This window comes from Pagrus major, chromosome 17 (assembly GCF_040436345.1).
Source record: "Pagrus major chromosome 17, Pma_NU_1.0".
Taxonomy (NCBI): domain Eukaryota; kingdom Metazoa; phylum Chordata; class Actinopteri; order Spariformes; family Sparidae; genus Pagrus; species Pagrus major.
In genome coordinates this window covers 21,044,163-21,063,024 of record NC_133231.1, presented here as the reverse complement: position 1 = coordinate 21,063,024, position 18,862 = coordinate 21,044,163, and the positions used below count along the sequence as shown (strand labels likewise).

The window sequence follows — 18,862 nt, the reverse complement described above, 5'->3', positions numbered from 1 at the left end:
TACACCTCATTTTAAATTATCATTTTGCTCCTGAAGTCACTGAGCCTATGACAGATGCGCCTGCACACTCAAGCACACACTTTAATAAGCAGGAGTCTTTCATGTCCCCCCCACCCCCTCTAATGATAGATATTACGGAGTGTTGTATGACGTTTGCACAAAGCAGACCCAGTACAAGGAGGAGGAGGGGGAGGAGGAGGGAGGAAGGGGAGAAAAAAAGAGAGAAAACAGATAGATGAGGAGCAGTGGACGGACTGAGCTGAGGAGCAGCATAAAATGCTGTGGATGCATAAACAAACAAACAAACAAACAAACAAACAATCAAGAGATCAGAGGTCAATGTATTCAGTGTTAACACTGCGGCCAAATGTGGATTGTAAGGGCACAGTTGCATGCATGTCACAGCTGTGTGCTACATTTTGAATGTTTTGTAATTTTGCATCTGTTTAAATGAAGGTCAGGAATTACAAAAAAGTATTTTAGGGTCTTTTAAGTGCAGATTTTGCCACACAGCAACACACTCACACTGTTATTCATTTTGCTAGATGGACCCATCTCTTTATGTAACACCAAAGCAAAGCCACCAATAATTCACCCCATCTTTATCTGTTTATGTAATGGCCATTCTCTCTCTCTTTTTTTTTTTCAAGCTTTCTCGCTCCCATGGCTCCTGCCTACAGTACAAGGCTCCATTTTTATTAACCTTTGTCCAGCTACAGCTCTTTATGTAACATCGCTCTTCTTTCTTACCCAGATCCACATCCACTTTATGTAACCTCTAGATCCCAGGCTGCCAAGCCTCACACGCTGAGGGCTGAGACAGAGCGAAGTAAAAAGAGGAAGAGATAAAGAGCAAGAAAGGAACAAAGACGGTGTGTTTGTCCGTCGGGGTAGATGCTCACCAAAACCACCGCCTATCCCTTCCACTCTACCCTTGGCTTTTTAACACAACCAGACTGCACATTTACTCATCATGTCTGCATGCCTACCTGCTTTTATAGCACTAGGCCTGGCTTTCCCTTCCTCAATCATGGGTCTGCTGGCACAAGTTAAGTGAAGTGTGCTGACAAAGATAGGGGCTTCAGGGTATGTAGGTAATGCTGAGTTAATCAGAGCCCATTGACTATCATTACCCTGAATGGTAGTTATCCAGACGGCGGTGTGTGTGTGTGTGTGTGTGGGGGTGTCTGTCTGTTTGGTGGTGGGGAGGTGTTGCCCTTCACCCTCTCTTATTATGCTTATTACACAGACTGGCTGGGCTGTTTTTGCTCTGGGAACAGACTGTTGCTCTTTTTCAATCTTCAACCCCCCTCCTTCGTCTCTTCTCCCTTTATCCTACTGATACCGCTCTCTCTCTCTTTCTCTCATCAAACTACACCCCCCCCCCCCATCCCAACTCTCCCTGCGCTCTTTTCTCATCCCCTGAGGCGATGGGAGAGGGTGAGAGAGAGGGAGAGACAGAGAGAGACAGGACAGGCCTGCACTGTTGAAAACATTGTTTACGCCAGGCACAAAGCAGCATGTAATTTCTGCTCTAGGGGAGACACTCACAAGGGCCGGGAAGGAGAGCGAGGGGGAGCAAGGGGACGGGCAGAGATGGGCAGGAAGTCAAGCAGAATTAAAACCACAACAGGACTGTGATCGAATTAGCTGATGATAGAAAAGTCAACAGGCTGTGCTAGGGCCCACATATGGGTTTAATACAAATATGGATTGCAAGAGTGGAAAACAAACAAACAAAATTAAGAGAAATCTATTTTGTGCAACACGGCCTCACTGCAACCCCTAAGTGGTGCAAAATTGAAAAAAATACGATAAAAATTAGAGCTCGCTGGTCGCTAGAGATTACATGCTAGTTAGCAAACACTGTGTAAATAAGCAACCCGAAATGTTTTCTATTCACTACAAGCAGCATGTTTTTTTAGCTGGAGGCAGGGGACATACAAATGAGAAATCCATGAGCCTAAAATAATGCTCTTCTCCTCCACAGACATTTATCCAGAGCAGGTAAAGACTAAACTTTCCGTCCCACTGACATTATCACTTTGATTATGGTCGGATTTATTGTCACAATGATTACATTATTGACTTATCGCACATATCTTATTATCTTACATATATTATCTTATTGGCTCGTTGATAAGACATGACCTCGAACATTTTTTGCTGATTTTGATATTGCCCATTGCCCACCCCAAGCATCTTTGTCTTCATTACGTACTTTAAAAAAGTTTCATATCAGGACTCCAGACAACATATACATCTGTGATCGGCCGATATATTGGTCAGGCTCTATAGTAGACTTCAATAGTTTTGGCTGGGTGTCTCTGATAATCTAAATGTATAACATGGCATAAATATGAATGCATCCCAAAGGCCAATAATATCATTGTACTGACACATTGATCTGACTCTGGCTCATGGCGGTGTGATAGTATAGAGCACAGCCAACTAAAATGTTGTTTGCAATTGTGTTTGCAGATAATACAAAGAATGCTGAAATACAGAGTTGGAAGCAGACGACAACTTTGCGTAATCCTCGCCGCAGCAACTGAAGCTGTGTTTAGAGCACATGGTCACCCATTCTTTCTCCACGCCCCCTCCTCCTGTGCCGTCATACAGGCAGACAGTCTTTGAAGAGCATTTGAACTCACTTCAAAAGAGAAGAAAGAGATTCTTTGAGTGCCTGTGTTTAGCTGCCCACCGCACTCGCCTTAAACACACACAAGTACACTCATGCACACACACACACACACACACACACACACACACACACACACACACACACACACACACACACACACACACACACACACACACACACACACACACACACACACACACACACACACACACACACACACACCTCTCCCATATCCTGACTTTATAACTGCCATCTCATTCAGGCACACTCAAACACATGTGTGCCCCCACACACCCTCAGAACGTATCATCCGGGAGATGCAGCTTTATCCCGCTCCCTGTTTAACCAAAAGAGTAGATTGAACAATCAGTGCGAGTATGGATTTAGGCAAAGCCTTCAGGGGAACAGAGGGGAGGCTTTCTATCAACTCACTTGTTACCAAGTGTGATTTTAGGCCAGGGATTAAGGCAGCGATTACACAGACCTGCTGTGGTCCGAAAAAATATGATCAAAGCAGAGAGAGACAGACGCACACGAGTGCAGGAAGTCAGTGAATGAACAGACATTCCATAACAGCACATTAAGCAGGTTTGGAGCCATTTACAGGGAAACACCACAGTATTATTATTTATTTACGATTGTGTTAATTGACATTCTTTTATAAACATGTGTTTGATTTTTTTAACTTTGAATAATATAATCAGTTTTCCATACCCCAAACCCTTCCATTTGGTCGCAAAACGAGCCCAGCAACTTTTCACACAAGCAGCCATACAAGAATCTCATTAAATAAAAAGTAATACAACATAAAACAGAACATGACTCATGACTCAACAATGACTCAAAGGACAACAATAATTTGCGTACTTGATGTCACATCCATTGACATGGAAAGTGATAATCTGCCTCGTAAAACCATTTGAGCGGTTAGATGAGACGTTTTTTGCCAGACGGCCTTTAGGAAGCCAGGTGAAGTAGTATAAAGATTTATGAAGACTTTGTACACAGCAAGCCGAGCTGGATGTATGGATCCTGTACGACTGTCATGTAGATGAGCTTTGGTGAGTTTGTGTCCTGTCTGTGATTAAAGATTTTTACTTTTAGACTTAGCGAATTTAATGTTTTTAGGTATTTAAAAGAATACTTTTAGTTTTCAATGCAGTGTGGTTAGATTTAGGCAACAAAACTACCTGGTTAGGTTTAGGAAAAGATCATGGTTTGGATTAGAATAATATGCCAACGTTCACTTTTGTTTTCACATGGAACACATAGTGATGATTCATAAAAACTAAAAATGATATATGTTTGAACGAAAAGCAACGAGACTACCAAATACTTGGCCAAATACAATGTTTTTAGGGAGTCCAATGCGACTCTGGGTGACCACACAGAGGCTGAACCAATCTGAGCCCTTAGAGAAATTAATGCCAACTACTGGCATGATTAAGGTGTGACAACCAACGAGAGAAATAAGTGTTTGTTTGAAAAAAACAATGGCGGCTCCTCTACAGGATGGCGTAAATGTTGCTATAGCTCCAGTTATATCAGAACCGGAGAGTTTATTTCATTGACAGAAGATAAAAGATTGGCCCTGAAAGCTTTTCTCCATGGAGAAGATGTTGTCATTACTTTTGAGAGTTCAATGTTACCATAACTGTTAGAAAACATGGCCTGAACTACAAAAAGTATTGAACGTAATTGTTTTTGGGACTAAATGTGTACATTCAGTTCAGATAGTGAGGTATTACTTCAGGACAAAAGACCTGTCCGCTATAGCCAACTATTAACCTATAATATGATATGTGTATAAGGTCACCAATCTATTTCTGTATCAGTCTGCGCACTCACCCAACACAAATGTCAACACTAAAAATGAAGTAAACCAACCCGCTTGTGTGTGTGTGGACAGGCTGTGCCTTGCCCATTGTTGGGCTGTAAATAGGCGCTGACTGTGACAGGAAGTTGGGATTACAATACTCCCAATGAGCCCCGTGTTTATTTTCTGCCTCTTTCGTCAGCATTGGCTGTTACACACACATCCGAGCCAGATCCTTCTCTACACACATGCACACACACACCAGCTGCTCACACTCAGGTGTGTGTGTTCACACGTGAGAATGCTTTGTGTCGAGGCCAGGTTTGACGAGCGTTTACTGCCTCAAAAAGGAAATGAAATGTGTTTGTGTGACAATGTGGGCTGAGATGGGGGGTATGTTAAGGCAAGGTGTCACATGCTCTGTGTATTGGAGTTTGTGAGCCGTATATTTGTGTGTTTGTGTATGAAGAGGAGGATCTGGTCAGGGTCTGATTAGCCTGGTCACATGCTCTGTGGGTGCGAATATGTACTCGAGCACACTCTGGTGTGTGTGCATTCCGCCCTCATGGAAAATAAAGGCCTCATTCAGTCAGGGACAATGACACAGACAATGCTCATGTACGCTGAACACATACATGCTGCAGAGAGAGACAATGTAGAGACAATGCACGCTAGCATACGTTGAACACAAAGTCATACAGTGGTACTGTCCCCGGGTGCTCCCTCTGCACTTTCTCTCTGGCCCTGGGTGTTTCCACACAAAGAGGCCTTCTGACCCACAAACAGGCCCAGCCAGATAGGTGAGTAACACTCTGTGCACATGCAGCAGTATTTTCTGCAGCGTGTTTTGTAGATGTGGTCACAGGTTATTTCTAAATGCACAGATCTAGTTATGGAGCTGCGGATTAAAAATGGCAATGTAATTCGGGGCTTTCCTCTGAAGTAAGGGAGGGTGAAACAGTGGCATGTTCTCTCAAATTTTCTGAATTTATAGTGTCACCATACCCAGGAATCTTGTGGAACCTTCACTCTATTTATGTTCCTTTCTGTGGGCAGTTTTCCAGCTGCCGAGGCCTATCACAGTTAAATGAACGTTGGAAATGAAGCAAACACTGCAAACATGTGTGCAAGCAAGCATGCATGGGCAGGAGTCTGTGTACAATGGTGCATTTGTGTATGTGAATGTGAACATGTGCTGTGCTGTTAATCTTTGCCAGCTGTGCGTGGCAGTCCCCCTGACCTCTGACCACTGTGCTGGAGCCAATGCGGGCTGCTGACTGGAGGACAGGGGGGCCTGGAGGTCTCTCGGAGCTGGGACCTCTTAGCATGATTACACTCATTAGGCCAGCACTCTGCAATGACTGATTGGCAACAGGCTTCATTTCCCGCTACTCTCCTGTGTAGATCATGACAAGTCTCATTAACGAGAGGGAGATGGTGGTGGAGGGAATACTTTGCGTCTTTATTGCTGGACAGGTTAACTTCATTGTCCCACCACATTATCCCTCATGATTAAAATGGAGCTGGGGGTTAAAGATAGAGTCCTTCCTCTCATTCATAACTTGCATCCAAAATATCAGATAGCACTACGGCTGAACAAAACTTTGGTTTTATATATAGTGATAAGAAAAAATATAGTAATTTTCACCGAATAACTAACTGTAAATGTAGTATGACTAGAAAAGAGCTGAATTCATGAAGGATATACCCCTCTTTTTATGCTTTCGACACAGAACAACAAACTCATTCATTTTTACAACTAAAAAGACAAAACAATTACTCTTTCAGCATCATCCCTGTCCACATGCACACACTTGCTCATAAACACACACAGGCACAGTTTGAGTGTAATCCTCTCTACAGGAGTGGGAATTTCACAGCAACCGTGGGAGCGGGAGACCAGGATGACGCATGGACCGAGGCTGTGTCCCCTCAACGGAAAGCCAGCACATACGCACGTGTCCGCACACACAATGCAGCAGTCCTGATTAAGGGAATTTCCACCATGTGCATGGCAGACAGGAAAGAATAAGATCACTGGGGTAAAAATAATAATTACAAAGGCTAAGTGATAAAAAGAACACTTCAAAACAGACGCGTCTTTTCAAGTATGCGAGCATGTGTGTGTATGCTAATTGCCACATGCTGACTGTGGTTTCCATTATTAGGAGACTCCAGGTTTTCTCCATATGAAGGGCACAAGTTGGCCTGCTCTCCAGCAGTTTGCTCCATATGGGGACTGTTACCACGCACATGTGTGTTTGTGTGCCTCCTTTATAACTTCATTAATCTTTAGTGCCATTAATCCTCTCGCCACATTACTATTGATGTGCATCTCGAGACGCTTCATTTCCAGTGTCTCTTGCAGTGAAGGACTGATGGCAGCTCTGGTGTCAAATCAGGTGACAACATGGACGTGGGTGTGTGTGTGCATGTGTGTGTGTTGATCTGTTGGCTGTCCTTCTCACTCTAAGCCTGAAGTGACTCTGCTAAATTTATAGGCACAGAGGGAGACAACCTGGCCATAGGATGCTGGGTGAGGACACAAGAGTACCAGAGGGGAAACTCCTGTGTAAAAAAGCCTGCTGATAATCAGCCTCTAAGGCCTGGTCCATCAGAGGGCACTAAGACCCACTATATATAAGCACTTACTGCAGCCTAAGCTCCAAATCTGGTACAGCTCTAGAGGATGGACATGCTATAAATACACAGCCTGACCACAATTATCCACATATTTATTCTTTTCTCTCTAATTCAGGAGCTCTAAATCCAGACTTCAAGTCGGAATGTGTGTGTGTGTGTGTGTGTGTGTGTGTGTGTGTGTGTGTGTGTCACATACACGCACACATTAGTAGTCCATGTTAATTTCCTCTGTCCCCATAGGTTCCAATGTCACAGATGTTATCTTAATCTCACGAGTGTAATGAGTGTATTTAAACAACTTCCAACCTAAATTATGCAATTCAAGGCATTTCCCTCCTTTAACAGCCAATGTGGTTTTCTTTAAAGTGCTTGGCCTAACCTATTTGGCTATAAGCGACAAGCCGGGGACATGCGACACAGTCAATGAGATGCTGTGCTTACTAAAACTGGCATCAGCTAAAAGGGTTACCCTGGGATATACGAGGATGAATGGTCATTGTATTATGGTATAGGGATCTAATTATATGTTTTTTTCAGGGAGTATAAGGATACTAACTATAAGTAATCAAGGAGACTGACAACCTGACAACAATAAAAATCTTAAGTATAATTTTTAGGTACTTTACTTGAGTATTTTCATTTTCTGCTACTCTATACTTCAACTCTGCTAAATGTATTTGACAACATTACTTCACTTAGTGTTCAGGGTCAGAGCCAAAGTAGCAATTTTTTTAAATTTATTTATTATTTTTATTTATTTTTTTATTTATTTTGTCTGCAATCAGACAAAAAAACACAGATACCAAATATCGGACAAATGCTATTGGAACTGATTATCGGCCAGGCCAAATTTTTTATCTTCTTTCTATAATCAACCATTATATTGTGATCAAACTTCTCATTAATTATGAAAGCCATATAAAAAAAATGTAAAAAACTCAGAAGCATCAGTTTAACTATTTCATTGGTCTTAAAGTTCAATATGATTTACCTCATACTTAGCTATGTGAAGGTCAGCAAAGCGTCTAGACAGAAAAGCACTCAACCAACCAACACACCCAATATTATTCTTCACAATAAGTGAATTTGTGAAGCAGAAAAAGCCACAGACGACCAGATCTAATGACAGTTTCGAATCTATGATGGCGAATCAGTGTAGTTGACATCAAAGTACCTGACTAGTTGACCATCATAACCATGACATTGCATAGGTTATATTTTCATGTGACTTTATACTTAATTGTGAAGCTAGTTTCACAACCAAAACAGTACCAAATCACTGTCGTAACAAGTTAATGGGCTTGGCTGAGCTGGCCTCAATGGATATAACTTCAACCAGAAGGTGTAAAAGTGTGATCGGCCAAATGGGTCAGTGTTGTAACTCTTCTTGTCTAGGTTAATACCAGGTGAAGGCATCTGGTCAGGGTTACTCCTATAATAGTGTTATAGACCTGGTTGAGTGCTATTTGTGCCTGGGCAGGCATGGCTAAAGGAATGTCTGTGTGAAGCAGAGCCAGAGAGTCGAAGCTGAATGAAATGCTTCCAGCAGGCCATTGCTGATCCCAGATAGTATTCTCAGTTTGGATTACAGAATGTTTTTTAAATGTTTTCTTATAATGTTTTTATAAGTCATAACCTCATTTACTAAACATTTGCACCAGTGCTAATTTATCTACACATGTAAAAACAACCTCTTTCACTTTTGGCACATGGAAACCACATTGCCACTGGGAAGGAGATTGAAGTGTACTTGGTCTCAGGAGTATTTTAAAGAGTTCATGACCACGGGTGAGGGCTGGAACACAGATAGACTGGTAAATCGCCTTTAAGCTCAGCTCCCCCTTCACCACAACAGTCCAGTAAAAAGATTGCTGCCAGTGCACCAATCCAGACAAATCTCATTAAACTTTTGCGGCATGCTACTGCAGAGTTTTTGCATTACAGCAGTGACCTCCATCAAAGAGAGAGGCAGGTTGGGGCACCCTGGTGGCCTCGAGGTTTGGGTGTCCCTGGGCAGTGTCTGGATGGGGACCATTTCTACTTGTTGTTCCTTGTAGTCACCTAATTTTTCTCTCATCTCTATACTGATCATGTAATAAAGGCATAAAATTCCTGTTTGAAAGTCTTGGAAGTCTTTGAATCAGTCTCTTTCTGGTCCTTAACCCCTCAGACATTTTTTCTAAATGTATTTATTTATACCATGGGGAATTTTCTTGCTCCTACCATTCCTCCATTTAAAGTATGGTGTGGGTTTATACAAACAACTTGGCTATTCTAAATAGTCAATAGTATTTTGGGTAATTTGATTTCAAGGTCTCAGTAAATTAGTCATTCAACTAGAGGATGTGGGCATATGGTAAATATTTATGTGACTATGCCCCCATGTAAGTTCCACAGATCTTTATCATATTCATGATTACTGTAATGTGGCAAAATGAGACTTTTTATGAAATTCATAATCTAGTGATAGATAAAGGTCAGGAATAGGAAAAAATAACTATGAATGAATACACACTCCCACATACAGAATGTGTCATCATACCTCAGTGCCCTGCTCAGCTTGTCGTAGTTCATTTGTGGTTTACACTTCCTGGCCCCCCAGAGTCGGGCCACCTCATCTGGGTCCTTGATGACAAACTCGCCGTAGTCCCCCTGCCAGGCGATGACATCGTGATATTCTTCTTTCCTGAGCAGCTCCAGGATGAAGTGCCACAGCTGGATCTGCCTGGACCCAGGGCTCGACTCAGGCTTGTAAGCCCAGTCTGGGAAGGCGAACCCTATAATAGAGAGATAAAGAGAGCAAAAGTGAAGGATTAGTGTGAATGATGTGGAGGGCACATGTTGTAAATTAAACAAAAAAAACGTTTTTCATCAGAACTGTATCTAATATTGAACAACTGAGCGACATGTAACTCAAACGAACCCTGACAAATCTTGTTAGTTCTGTAGAGTCATACAGACGATTGAAGCGAGGCAAAATAAAAGACTAAGATATGATTACAATTAGGAGTCAGCAGTTATAGATGTTTCAGATGAGTGGAGTCTATTATATGGGAGAAAAGAGGATAGCCAGGTATAGATCACATACAACAGAGCAGCTTAGTCAAGCAGAGAGCGTCCTCATTCATATTTCACGTTGCACATACCTGTCTTCTTTACAACTCTCAAGTCTGCCCTGCATTTTTGCCCCTTCACTCTCCAGTCAAGCTTTAACTAATGTTTGTGGGTTATTCTAAAGCTTTTTCTCTTTTAAGGGACAGTTTGACACAATGAGATGAAGGCTAAGAAAAAGTAAAGAGAAGAGAGAGAATACGGTAATAGATCTCACTAACAATGGCATGAGAAACACTGTAATATGCCTTGCCCTTCTGCATTCTAGGATACCCCTAAAACTTTAAATGTCTTGATCTTAAAATACACTGTCAGAGTATAACATGTTTATATTTGTAAATGCATCTCTTTCTCTCCGTTTCAGCTCTCAACACAGAATAAAGCAGCGGTTTTCTCCCTCAAAACTGAGCTTCTCCAAAATGGCTTCCAGAGTGTATGAATCTTAAAATGCTAGCTTGATCTTTCAGTGTGTACCGGGTAAACTAAACTTTTCCAGGACAACCTTTGGTTACCTCTAACTCTCTCTTCAACTGTTCATTTAAAATGTCAATATAGCTTAATGGAATACAAAGCAGAGCCATTGTCATCAACCTCAGTTGGTGATGATTCTGACAGAAATAATGATTTGATCACTGCAGCACAGCAGATTGGGAATGACTCATTGGAATGACTGCTGGTCAATGGAACATAGTTTAGGCTGTAGTTAAACAAATATTTCAAACTTATTCAGTTGTCTGAAAATAGAAAGAGAAAGCCAGCTGTGTGTAGCCTTATCACAGTGTGGCAGCAAAGTTCAGAGTGTAACTTTCTGACAGTGAACTTGTTCAGAGATCATGGATTTTTAAGATGATAATCATTAACATGATATTAAGTTTAATTGACTGGTGTTTCTGGTAAGTATGTGATGATATAAGGTAAGATATTATCGTGTACTGTGATAAAAAACACTCAGGATAAGTTGATCAAGGTGAATTTCTGTTATTGGGCCCACATGGATGACTTGCTGTCTTCATATAATGATTTCAGTGATGCAGTTTTGGTTTTTATTTGGCAAATGAAAGAGGGCCATTTTTACATTGTTCAGGTGTTTCACTGTGGACAGGGGTCTAACTATTGTGGACATAAATTATTTTCAAATATAAGATTTTATAATTCAGATTAATGTAGTTGTGAACTAAGGCTTTCGTATAAACATATTTTCTCTTCTGTCATTAGGTCAGCACCTCACCACAGTAGCTCTTCACAGGAAACACACACACACTGAAACTACAATACTGAAAGTTGCAGTGTTAGTGGGCTTCATGGAACAGTTAGGCACATGAAAAACCTTTCCACCTCTCCTCCACCTCTTTCCCCTTGTGCTGTCATTCTTTCCTATGACCAGAGGAAAACAACATGGCCAGTCATCTCTCCTGTCTATCCCTCCATCTCTCTCCACCCTCCGCTCGAAGGAAACGCAGAGTAAGAGGCGCAGAACGAGACTGTGGGCGTGGGTATATGACTGTTTGTATGAGCATGTGTGTGCCCAAATGTTCGAGTTTGAAAGAGTTTATGTGCCAGCGCGCGTGTTTGAAAATGTTTGTGCAAGTCTCCCACTAACATTCTGTTGCCTGGGTGGTCAAGAAAAGTTGACACGACCGAGCGAAATAGACTATTACACTGTAATACTCAGCCAGATATAGCCTGGACTGAATTTTATTTTATCAACAATCACCCTCACAGCACTGAGAAACAAGTGAGGAGGTGGAGTAACCTAAGAAATAGCATCCACCCTTCTAAAGTGTTGATGTGCAGGACATTAAAATCCTATCAGTCCGGCTGTTGTTATGTTTGGTGCAATGTTAAGCATCAGATAACACTGAATATCCAGAAATAAATTAGTTACCTGTCTGCTACAATTAAAATGCTGGTGTGCAGCTGTTGTTGTGCGTGCTTCTTTAATTGTGTGCATGTTGACTCAGAATAATTAGATTATATCTAATGGAAAAGGGTGTTTTTTCCCCCCTATTTTGTCCACCTGACATATATATGTATATATATAGGAGGATTATTAAAAACCAATATAATGCAGTCAATAAAATAAACTGCACTACAACCAAAGAGTTAAACCAACAGCCCTATGATACTGTCAAAACTGATTTAAACGTTTTAGATAGATATAATAGTTTCTATTTTTATTTCAATACTTCTAATTATTTATTTTTTAAATTTTCTGCTTATCTGTACTTATTTCTGCCTTCATGCTGCTACAACATCTGAATTTCCCCTCTGCAGATCAATAAAGGGTTATCTTGTCTTATCTTGTCTTATCTTACCTTATCTTATATAAGGCCAGCATGAAGCCAATGTTTGCAATGTGTTTAACTGCACCGCATGCAAATGGCAACAGAGGAAATGAGACAAGCTGGGCTGGAGATTGGGAAACAAATCATCAGCCCAAATCATCAGATTATGGATGTGCAGGCCTGTCAATGGATTTGCTGGATGGCAGCCTGAGGCAGAGATAGATAGCCCTGATAATCTCTGCTGTACTAGCCTGTTCTGACCATTTAGTCACTGTTACATAACACTAAATAATGTTGATAGCACATCTGCCAGACATCTATGAATCTGTGCATAAGTGTTGCTACTGGAGCCTTTCATCAACATGAATTAACTATTTGTAAGAGTTAGAGGCTCGCTGGAGGCAGGCACATTTAGGTTTCCAGTTTTTTGTCAAAAATAGGCCGAAAGGAAAGTTATCTTCCTATGTGCCGTCTTACTCATCAAACGTAGGCAACAAGCTATTCCTCACCACCACTTATTGATGATTTTCCTCCAATCACAGTGATGTGTTTAGCGAGGCATGGTCAATGAATCACTCAGTTGTCCCACCTACTCAGGAGTCATTTTGCGATTCAAAGTAAAGATTTCTGTATATGAAACGATGCATAAGATGCCTACACATTTTCCATCTCCAGATTCCAGACAGGATTTTATCACTGTTGAACATTACGCAGATAGTAGGAGGCTAATAAGGCGGTCGACAAACAGGCTGTGCAGGCAGCTGAGCAACCTTATTAAAACTATAGATTATTGTTCTTTAAAACAAACATCACAATGTGTGAACTGACCATGGGTGTTAAAACTAAAACAATACCGTCTGTGTCTGTAACTTTCCAGACATGCATATGAATCTTGCATAACTTAACAGGCAAATGAAACAACAGTCACTCACTGTCATTTTATTTCCTTTTTCTCTTCCCACCCTCCTCCTCTTCTCTCACTTTGAAACACTCAAACCAACACTTGTGGCAAGATCAAACCCCGAGTAAACTACAATCACAGAGGAACACACCGGGGGCAATCATAAACATACTGACACGACGGAGCACGCTCCTCCATCAATAACACACAATCACCCACACATACTCCTACAGTGGAGGACAGCACATTCTTTCCAGACATAGGAAACTGACACTGACTGTGTCAAAGCAAGTCAAGAGGTGGCTGGTCAAATCCCCAATCCGGCTGAGATTAATAAATGAGTAGTTCTGACCATAGCACTTTTGTTGAGCTGGCAACTACAACACTGAAGCTGTAGGTTAGACAGCTATTTGTGCTAGAAGTTTCTTGTTTACCAGGTGTCTAACTATCTGCATGTGAAGCAGGGGGTGCTAAAAAGAAAAGTTGTAAGAGACTGGCACCAGCAAATGTTTGACATTTTTGCTTGAAAAATGACTGAAACGATGAACGAATTTTCATAAAAGTTAGCATTTACTTTTCTTTCTATCAGCTCTACTTTTAAAAGGTACCATGCCAGTGTTTGTGCATGTGAAAATGTGAGTCAGTGACTTTGTGTGCATGGGTATGTCTGTCAAGATGCACCTGTAATGATCTTTTTGACTTTGGCATGGACCACAGAGGTCACTATATACACACACATCATATTTCATGGTCCTTGAGTGAAATGTATCCCATCTAAATACTTGGAGGACAGGCAAGCGGGCTGTGTGTGAATAAAGGCGAGAGGACATTTTCTACATGAAACGACGCATGATTCGCTGTCATCAGCAACCGCGAATATCAAAGCGACCACATAGATAAACTGCTATGAGTGTGGTGCACAGGTGTGTGTATGTGTACTGTACATGACAGTATATCATCAGTTAACTGTCAAAACCTTTACATCAAAGAGCCCGCATGATATGTGCTTTGTGCTGCTGCATGTGTGTGTGTTTGTGTGTGTGTATGTGAGAGAGATGGTAGGGATTATGTTTAGAGGAATGCTGAGAGCAAGAACAGGTGTCTTTGTCCTTCTATCCACCCAGAGTCCAACCCAGGCTGAGCTGTCCTGACTCACACTGGATCAGCTATCACACAGACACACACACACATACACATGCTGATCTGTTTCAGCAGCCTTGTACACCCGATCGGAGAATTTCAGCAGGGAATTTTTGGAATTTATGTGTGCGAGCGTACGATCTGTGTGAAGTTGTGCGTCAGGATGGATAAGAGAAAGAAAGAGACGAGCAGCCGGGAAGAGCCTGCAGAGCGCGACCTAACCCCCTCCACCACACTTAACCTCTCTGACCTCGACTCTCCCTCTCTTTGGCTCTTTTCCTCCCTCACCCCCCTCCCTCCCAGGGGAGACACCAGATAGCCATTACAGCATGCATGCAAAAGCCTCACACTCTCTCTCACACACACACACATAGACAGACTAGGCATCAATAATGTAGAGACTGGTGTGGAGGGTTGACGATAGGGGTGCGCCTAATCTCTGCCCTGGGACACTAGAGAGTGCAAGTGCGTCAAGAGGTGAGTGTGTGTGTTGTGAGTTGGGACAAGTGAGGGCCAGGTGGTAGAGAGTGATGCAAAAGGGACGAAAGGAGGAGGATGAAGGGAGGGAGAGCAAGAGGAGGGGGGGTTGGATTGAAAGAGAAGAAGGCAAGACGAGATGGGGTGAGCGCTAGGATAAGCGGAGAACAGAGAAAAGAAAGTCGGAGAGAAAGAGACGGGGGAGGGAGGTTGGGGAAACAAAAGTGGGAAGAGAGAGAAAGAGAGACAATGGCGAGAGTGGGAGAGGAGGGGGGGTGGATGGAGGAGGGAAGGAAGGAGGTGGAGGGGGGGGTTTAAGAGAGGGATGAGATCATAGCTCGTCTGGTAGTCTGTTGTCATCCAGATCAGATTGCTTATCCCCCCTCCTCCTCCATCCATCCATCCCCTCCTCCTTCACACTCCCCTCCTCCTCCTCCTCTCTAGGAGTGCGGATGCCTCTTTTCCTCTGTGTGATCCTGGTGGCAGGCCCCTAGCAGACTTCTAACACTGATGCTATTCCAGCTATGTGTGCCGTGCACCAGTCCAACAATGACCTCCACTCTCTCAAACACACACACCGCAAGAGCAGAGAGGGGGTTGAAAAGATGAAAGTAACTCAGGGAGAATAGAGTGAAAGAGAGAGACAAAATGACAAAAGACTTGAGAAGATGATGAAGCGACCTGGTGCTGAGCTGTGTGTTGAGGCTGTGTAAAAGGGAACTTCTTGGTCAACTTCAATATATAATGTTGTCTGCTGCAGGCTGGCACAGTTACACACGAGTTCTTGTCCTATTTCTTGGAGTTCATAATTCATTTTTGTCTCGTCTGTCTTGTGTTCTCTCAGAGGGCCTCCTGACATCTCTACTTGTGAACATCATGAACACAATTTGAACCATTTTAGAGCTGAAAAGACTGGTCAATGAGGCACTGAGAAATATTTTACAAGCATAAGGCCAAACATTCTCCACTTGCAGCTTCAACAGACAACAAAACACTAATTTCTGCATCTAATTTCATACTATTCAACAACAGTTGGTAGCAGTAATGCACTAAAAACATTTATGTGTTTTTCAGAATCCTACAGCCTTTCAAAGTTGTCAGATCATTGTACTTTACACACTACACAACTTTCCGCCGTCTAATCAGAAACCTTGCAGTCATTGTGGTTTGCACATGACATGACTGATCAGCAACAGGGGTCACACATTACAGGACCACAGATGTGAGATATGACATATGTTGCGACGCAGTAATGGCGGTCCAATTTCTTTTTTGCGCTGATTTTCAGCGGGAAAAAAACATGAAAGAAAGGAATACGGGTGAGCGATGGATCAGAAAGGACTATTTCTGCACTGGTAACTTGACACTGCCTGCTCGTATTGTTGTTCAGGAAGGACAACCTGGTTAAAATACACTGAAAAGCTTGTGTGTATACATTCTGATAGAAACTATATTTTTGTGCCTGCTTCATACAAATAGATGCATGTTAGGACTGGGTTCAGAGAGCAAGCAGGGATGACAGCAGAGGTAGAAAGGACAGGCTGTAGTACGTTCCTAGCTCCCCCGACCAGTCTGCGACTCAACCAGATATTTAGCCTGCTAGATATCCAGCAGGCGTTGGCGCGCGACAGTTCACACATATAACAATTATCATTCACGGGAGCATGGCCAAATTACTTCTGATCTGGGGCATTTTGTCAGTGATATGCTGTAGTAACAAAATGTATCCTTTGTATTCAATCTTTCATATTATTGTTACCTTGCACCACCTTGCTCTGTTTTACTTCACATATTGACCTATGACCTCATGCTTAATTAAACCTATAAGCACTGTGAATTATGACCTGACCTAAGTATGAACTGTATAGGTTACTTTTGAGCAGTGACCCCGCTGATTTACGGGAAGCTGTGTGGGCATAACAACACTCTGTGCTCCCCAGATATTTATCAGTTGTACGGAGGTACTGAGACACTTTCAAGGCCGTTTAACTTTCCGGTCTTGTCTGTGAACCTCCTTTGTGAGTTCTCATCTGTGTGTGTTGCCTCCGTTCACTCTTTACTTTTCTATTATATCACTTTATTAAATTGCACAAAGACAACCTTTTGTGATTCATCTTTTATTTGTTCACTTCTAAATAAGAATGTCCACCACACATGGCAGGAAAGACAAGGAAGAATCTGCTTTGCAAATGTTTTAAGAGGAAGGAAATGCAGTCAACAATAGCCTCGAGGATACACATAATGTATTTTGGTGAGAACCATGCTAAGAAAACTCCCCAGGGTGCCTTTAACTGAATACCTCTGGATTTTAGACTGAATTAAACAAGGAATCTGAAGAAACTTAACAACTTTGGGCTCTGGGAAGTACAGATACAAGTATTGCAATTTCACCATTTCGCTGGCATTTGACTGACAAAATTCGTAATCAATTTGTTGAGAAATAATTAGTGATTAAATTAATCGTTACTTGCAGCTCTAAAACATTTGACACAGCCTCACAGAAATGACATACTGGATCAGTGACATGGGACCACAGTGCGAAGGAGGGCGAGAGCTGATGGGAAGGAGGCAGAGACAGACGGGCAGTCAGACAAAGTAGCAGAGTGAGAAATGAGATGAGGAGAAGAGATTCCCAGAGCTGCGAGTCCTACTCAGCAACAAATCAACTGACAGGCCTGTGCCAAACTAACAGTGGAGTTGCAGACTCAGGGTTTTTAATACAGGGCCAGGGCCTCTGAGCAGCTATTAGCAGCAGTTGGCTAGTGTTGTGCTACTTTAAACCAACTCAGCTTTAGCGTGGAAGTGGGAAACGACCGGTGCAAGTGTTTGTGTGGGTGAGGGGGGTGAGGTCACCGCCGGCTCTGAGAGTCTGTAAAAGCACTAAAAATTGAGAGACAGTCAGCATTTGCCCATAGCGCATTCATTCACAAGCATACACAGCCGTGTCTTTGTCACAGCTGCTTGGATAAGTGAAACTGCCTGAAGCGACGAGCTTGGGGAACAGAGAAGACAGAAACACAAGACCAGGAGGTGGAGGGGAGGGATGGAGGGATAATAGAAGACGTGGAGGGTGAGACAGAAAGGGAAAAAGTGAAAGGAGGCAGAGAAAGGCGAGGGTGGGCTCTACAGGAGGAAGAGGAGGAGGGTAATCAGAGCCTATACGCCTAAATCCCAAAGTGTCTGGACTCTTCCCACCAAGTCCATTAAAAATTCATTAGGCCAATAGTCGAGGAAGACTAGAGAGTGAGACACAGAGAGAAAGACGGGGAGACAGGAGAGTGACAGAGAAAGCAAAAACTTTGGGATATGAGACACAAACTGATCGCAATTGAGAATAAATTGGAAAGGTACTCAAAATGTGTTTATTAAAAATGTATTTCTTGGGAAGAAAACATTTAGTATTTTGAGATACTGACAAAATCAGCTAAATGTCCAATTCTAACTTAAGAGAGAGGTACAAGTGGGGCTGCAACTAAATGATTTTTACTATGGATTAACCTGCAGATTATTATTTTAGTTAACTAAACTGGGTAATTTATCGTATCATATATTGGGATATATTTCATCTTCAGTTTTGGATATTATATGATGCCCTTTGATGGGCCGAAGCAGGGAATGCAGGGCCTTTTTCTTTAAAAGAAAAACAAAAAATGATTCATCAATCATTAAATCTGTTGCTGATGAATTTTTCACACCAGTTACCAGTTATTATACTCATGTTTGCACTGTGAACTGGTTGACTAAAAAACAGATTTTCTGACTAGCATGCAAAAAAAATGTTTCTCCATGTGGCTGCATGTTTCTTTGCTGCTCATGTTCAAGAAGAAAAGGTTGAATCAGATGTT

The 18,862-nt window shown here is 42.2% G+C and overlaps 1 protein-coding gene across 1 annotated transcript in view; it reads right to left on the bottom strand.

The window, feature by feature from the left end:
- Positions 1 to 18,862, bottom strand: part of erfl3 (Ets2 repressor factor like 3) — a 49,151-nt gene that overhangs the window by 3,624 nt on the left and 26,665 nt on the right. The window contains exon 2 of the mRNA XM_073485659.1: positions 9,646 to 9,880. Coding sequence (XP_073341760.1) covers positions 9,646 to 9,880 — 235 coding nt within the window. The remainder of the gene's footprint in view (positions 1 to 9,645; positions 9,881 to 18,862) is intronic.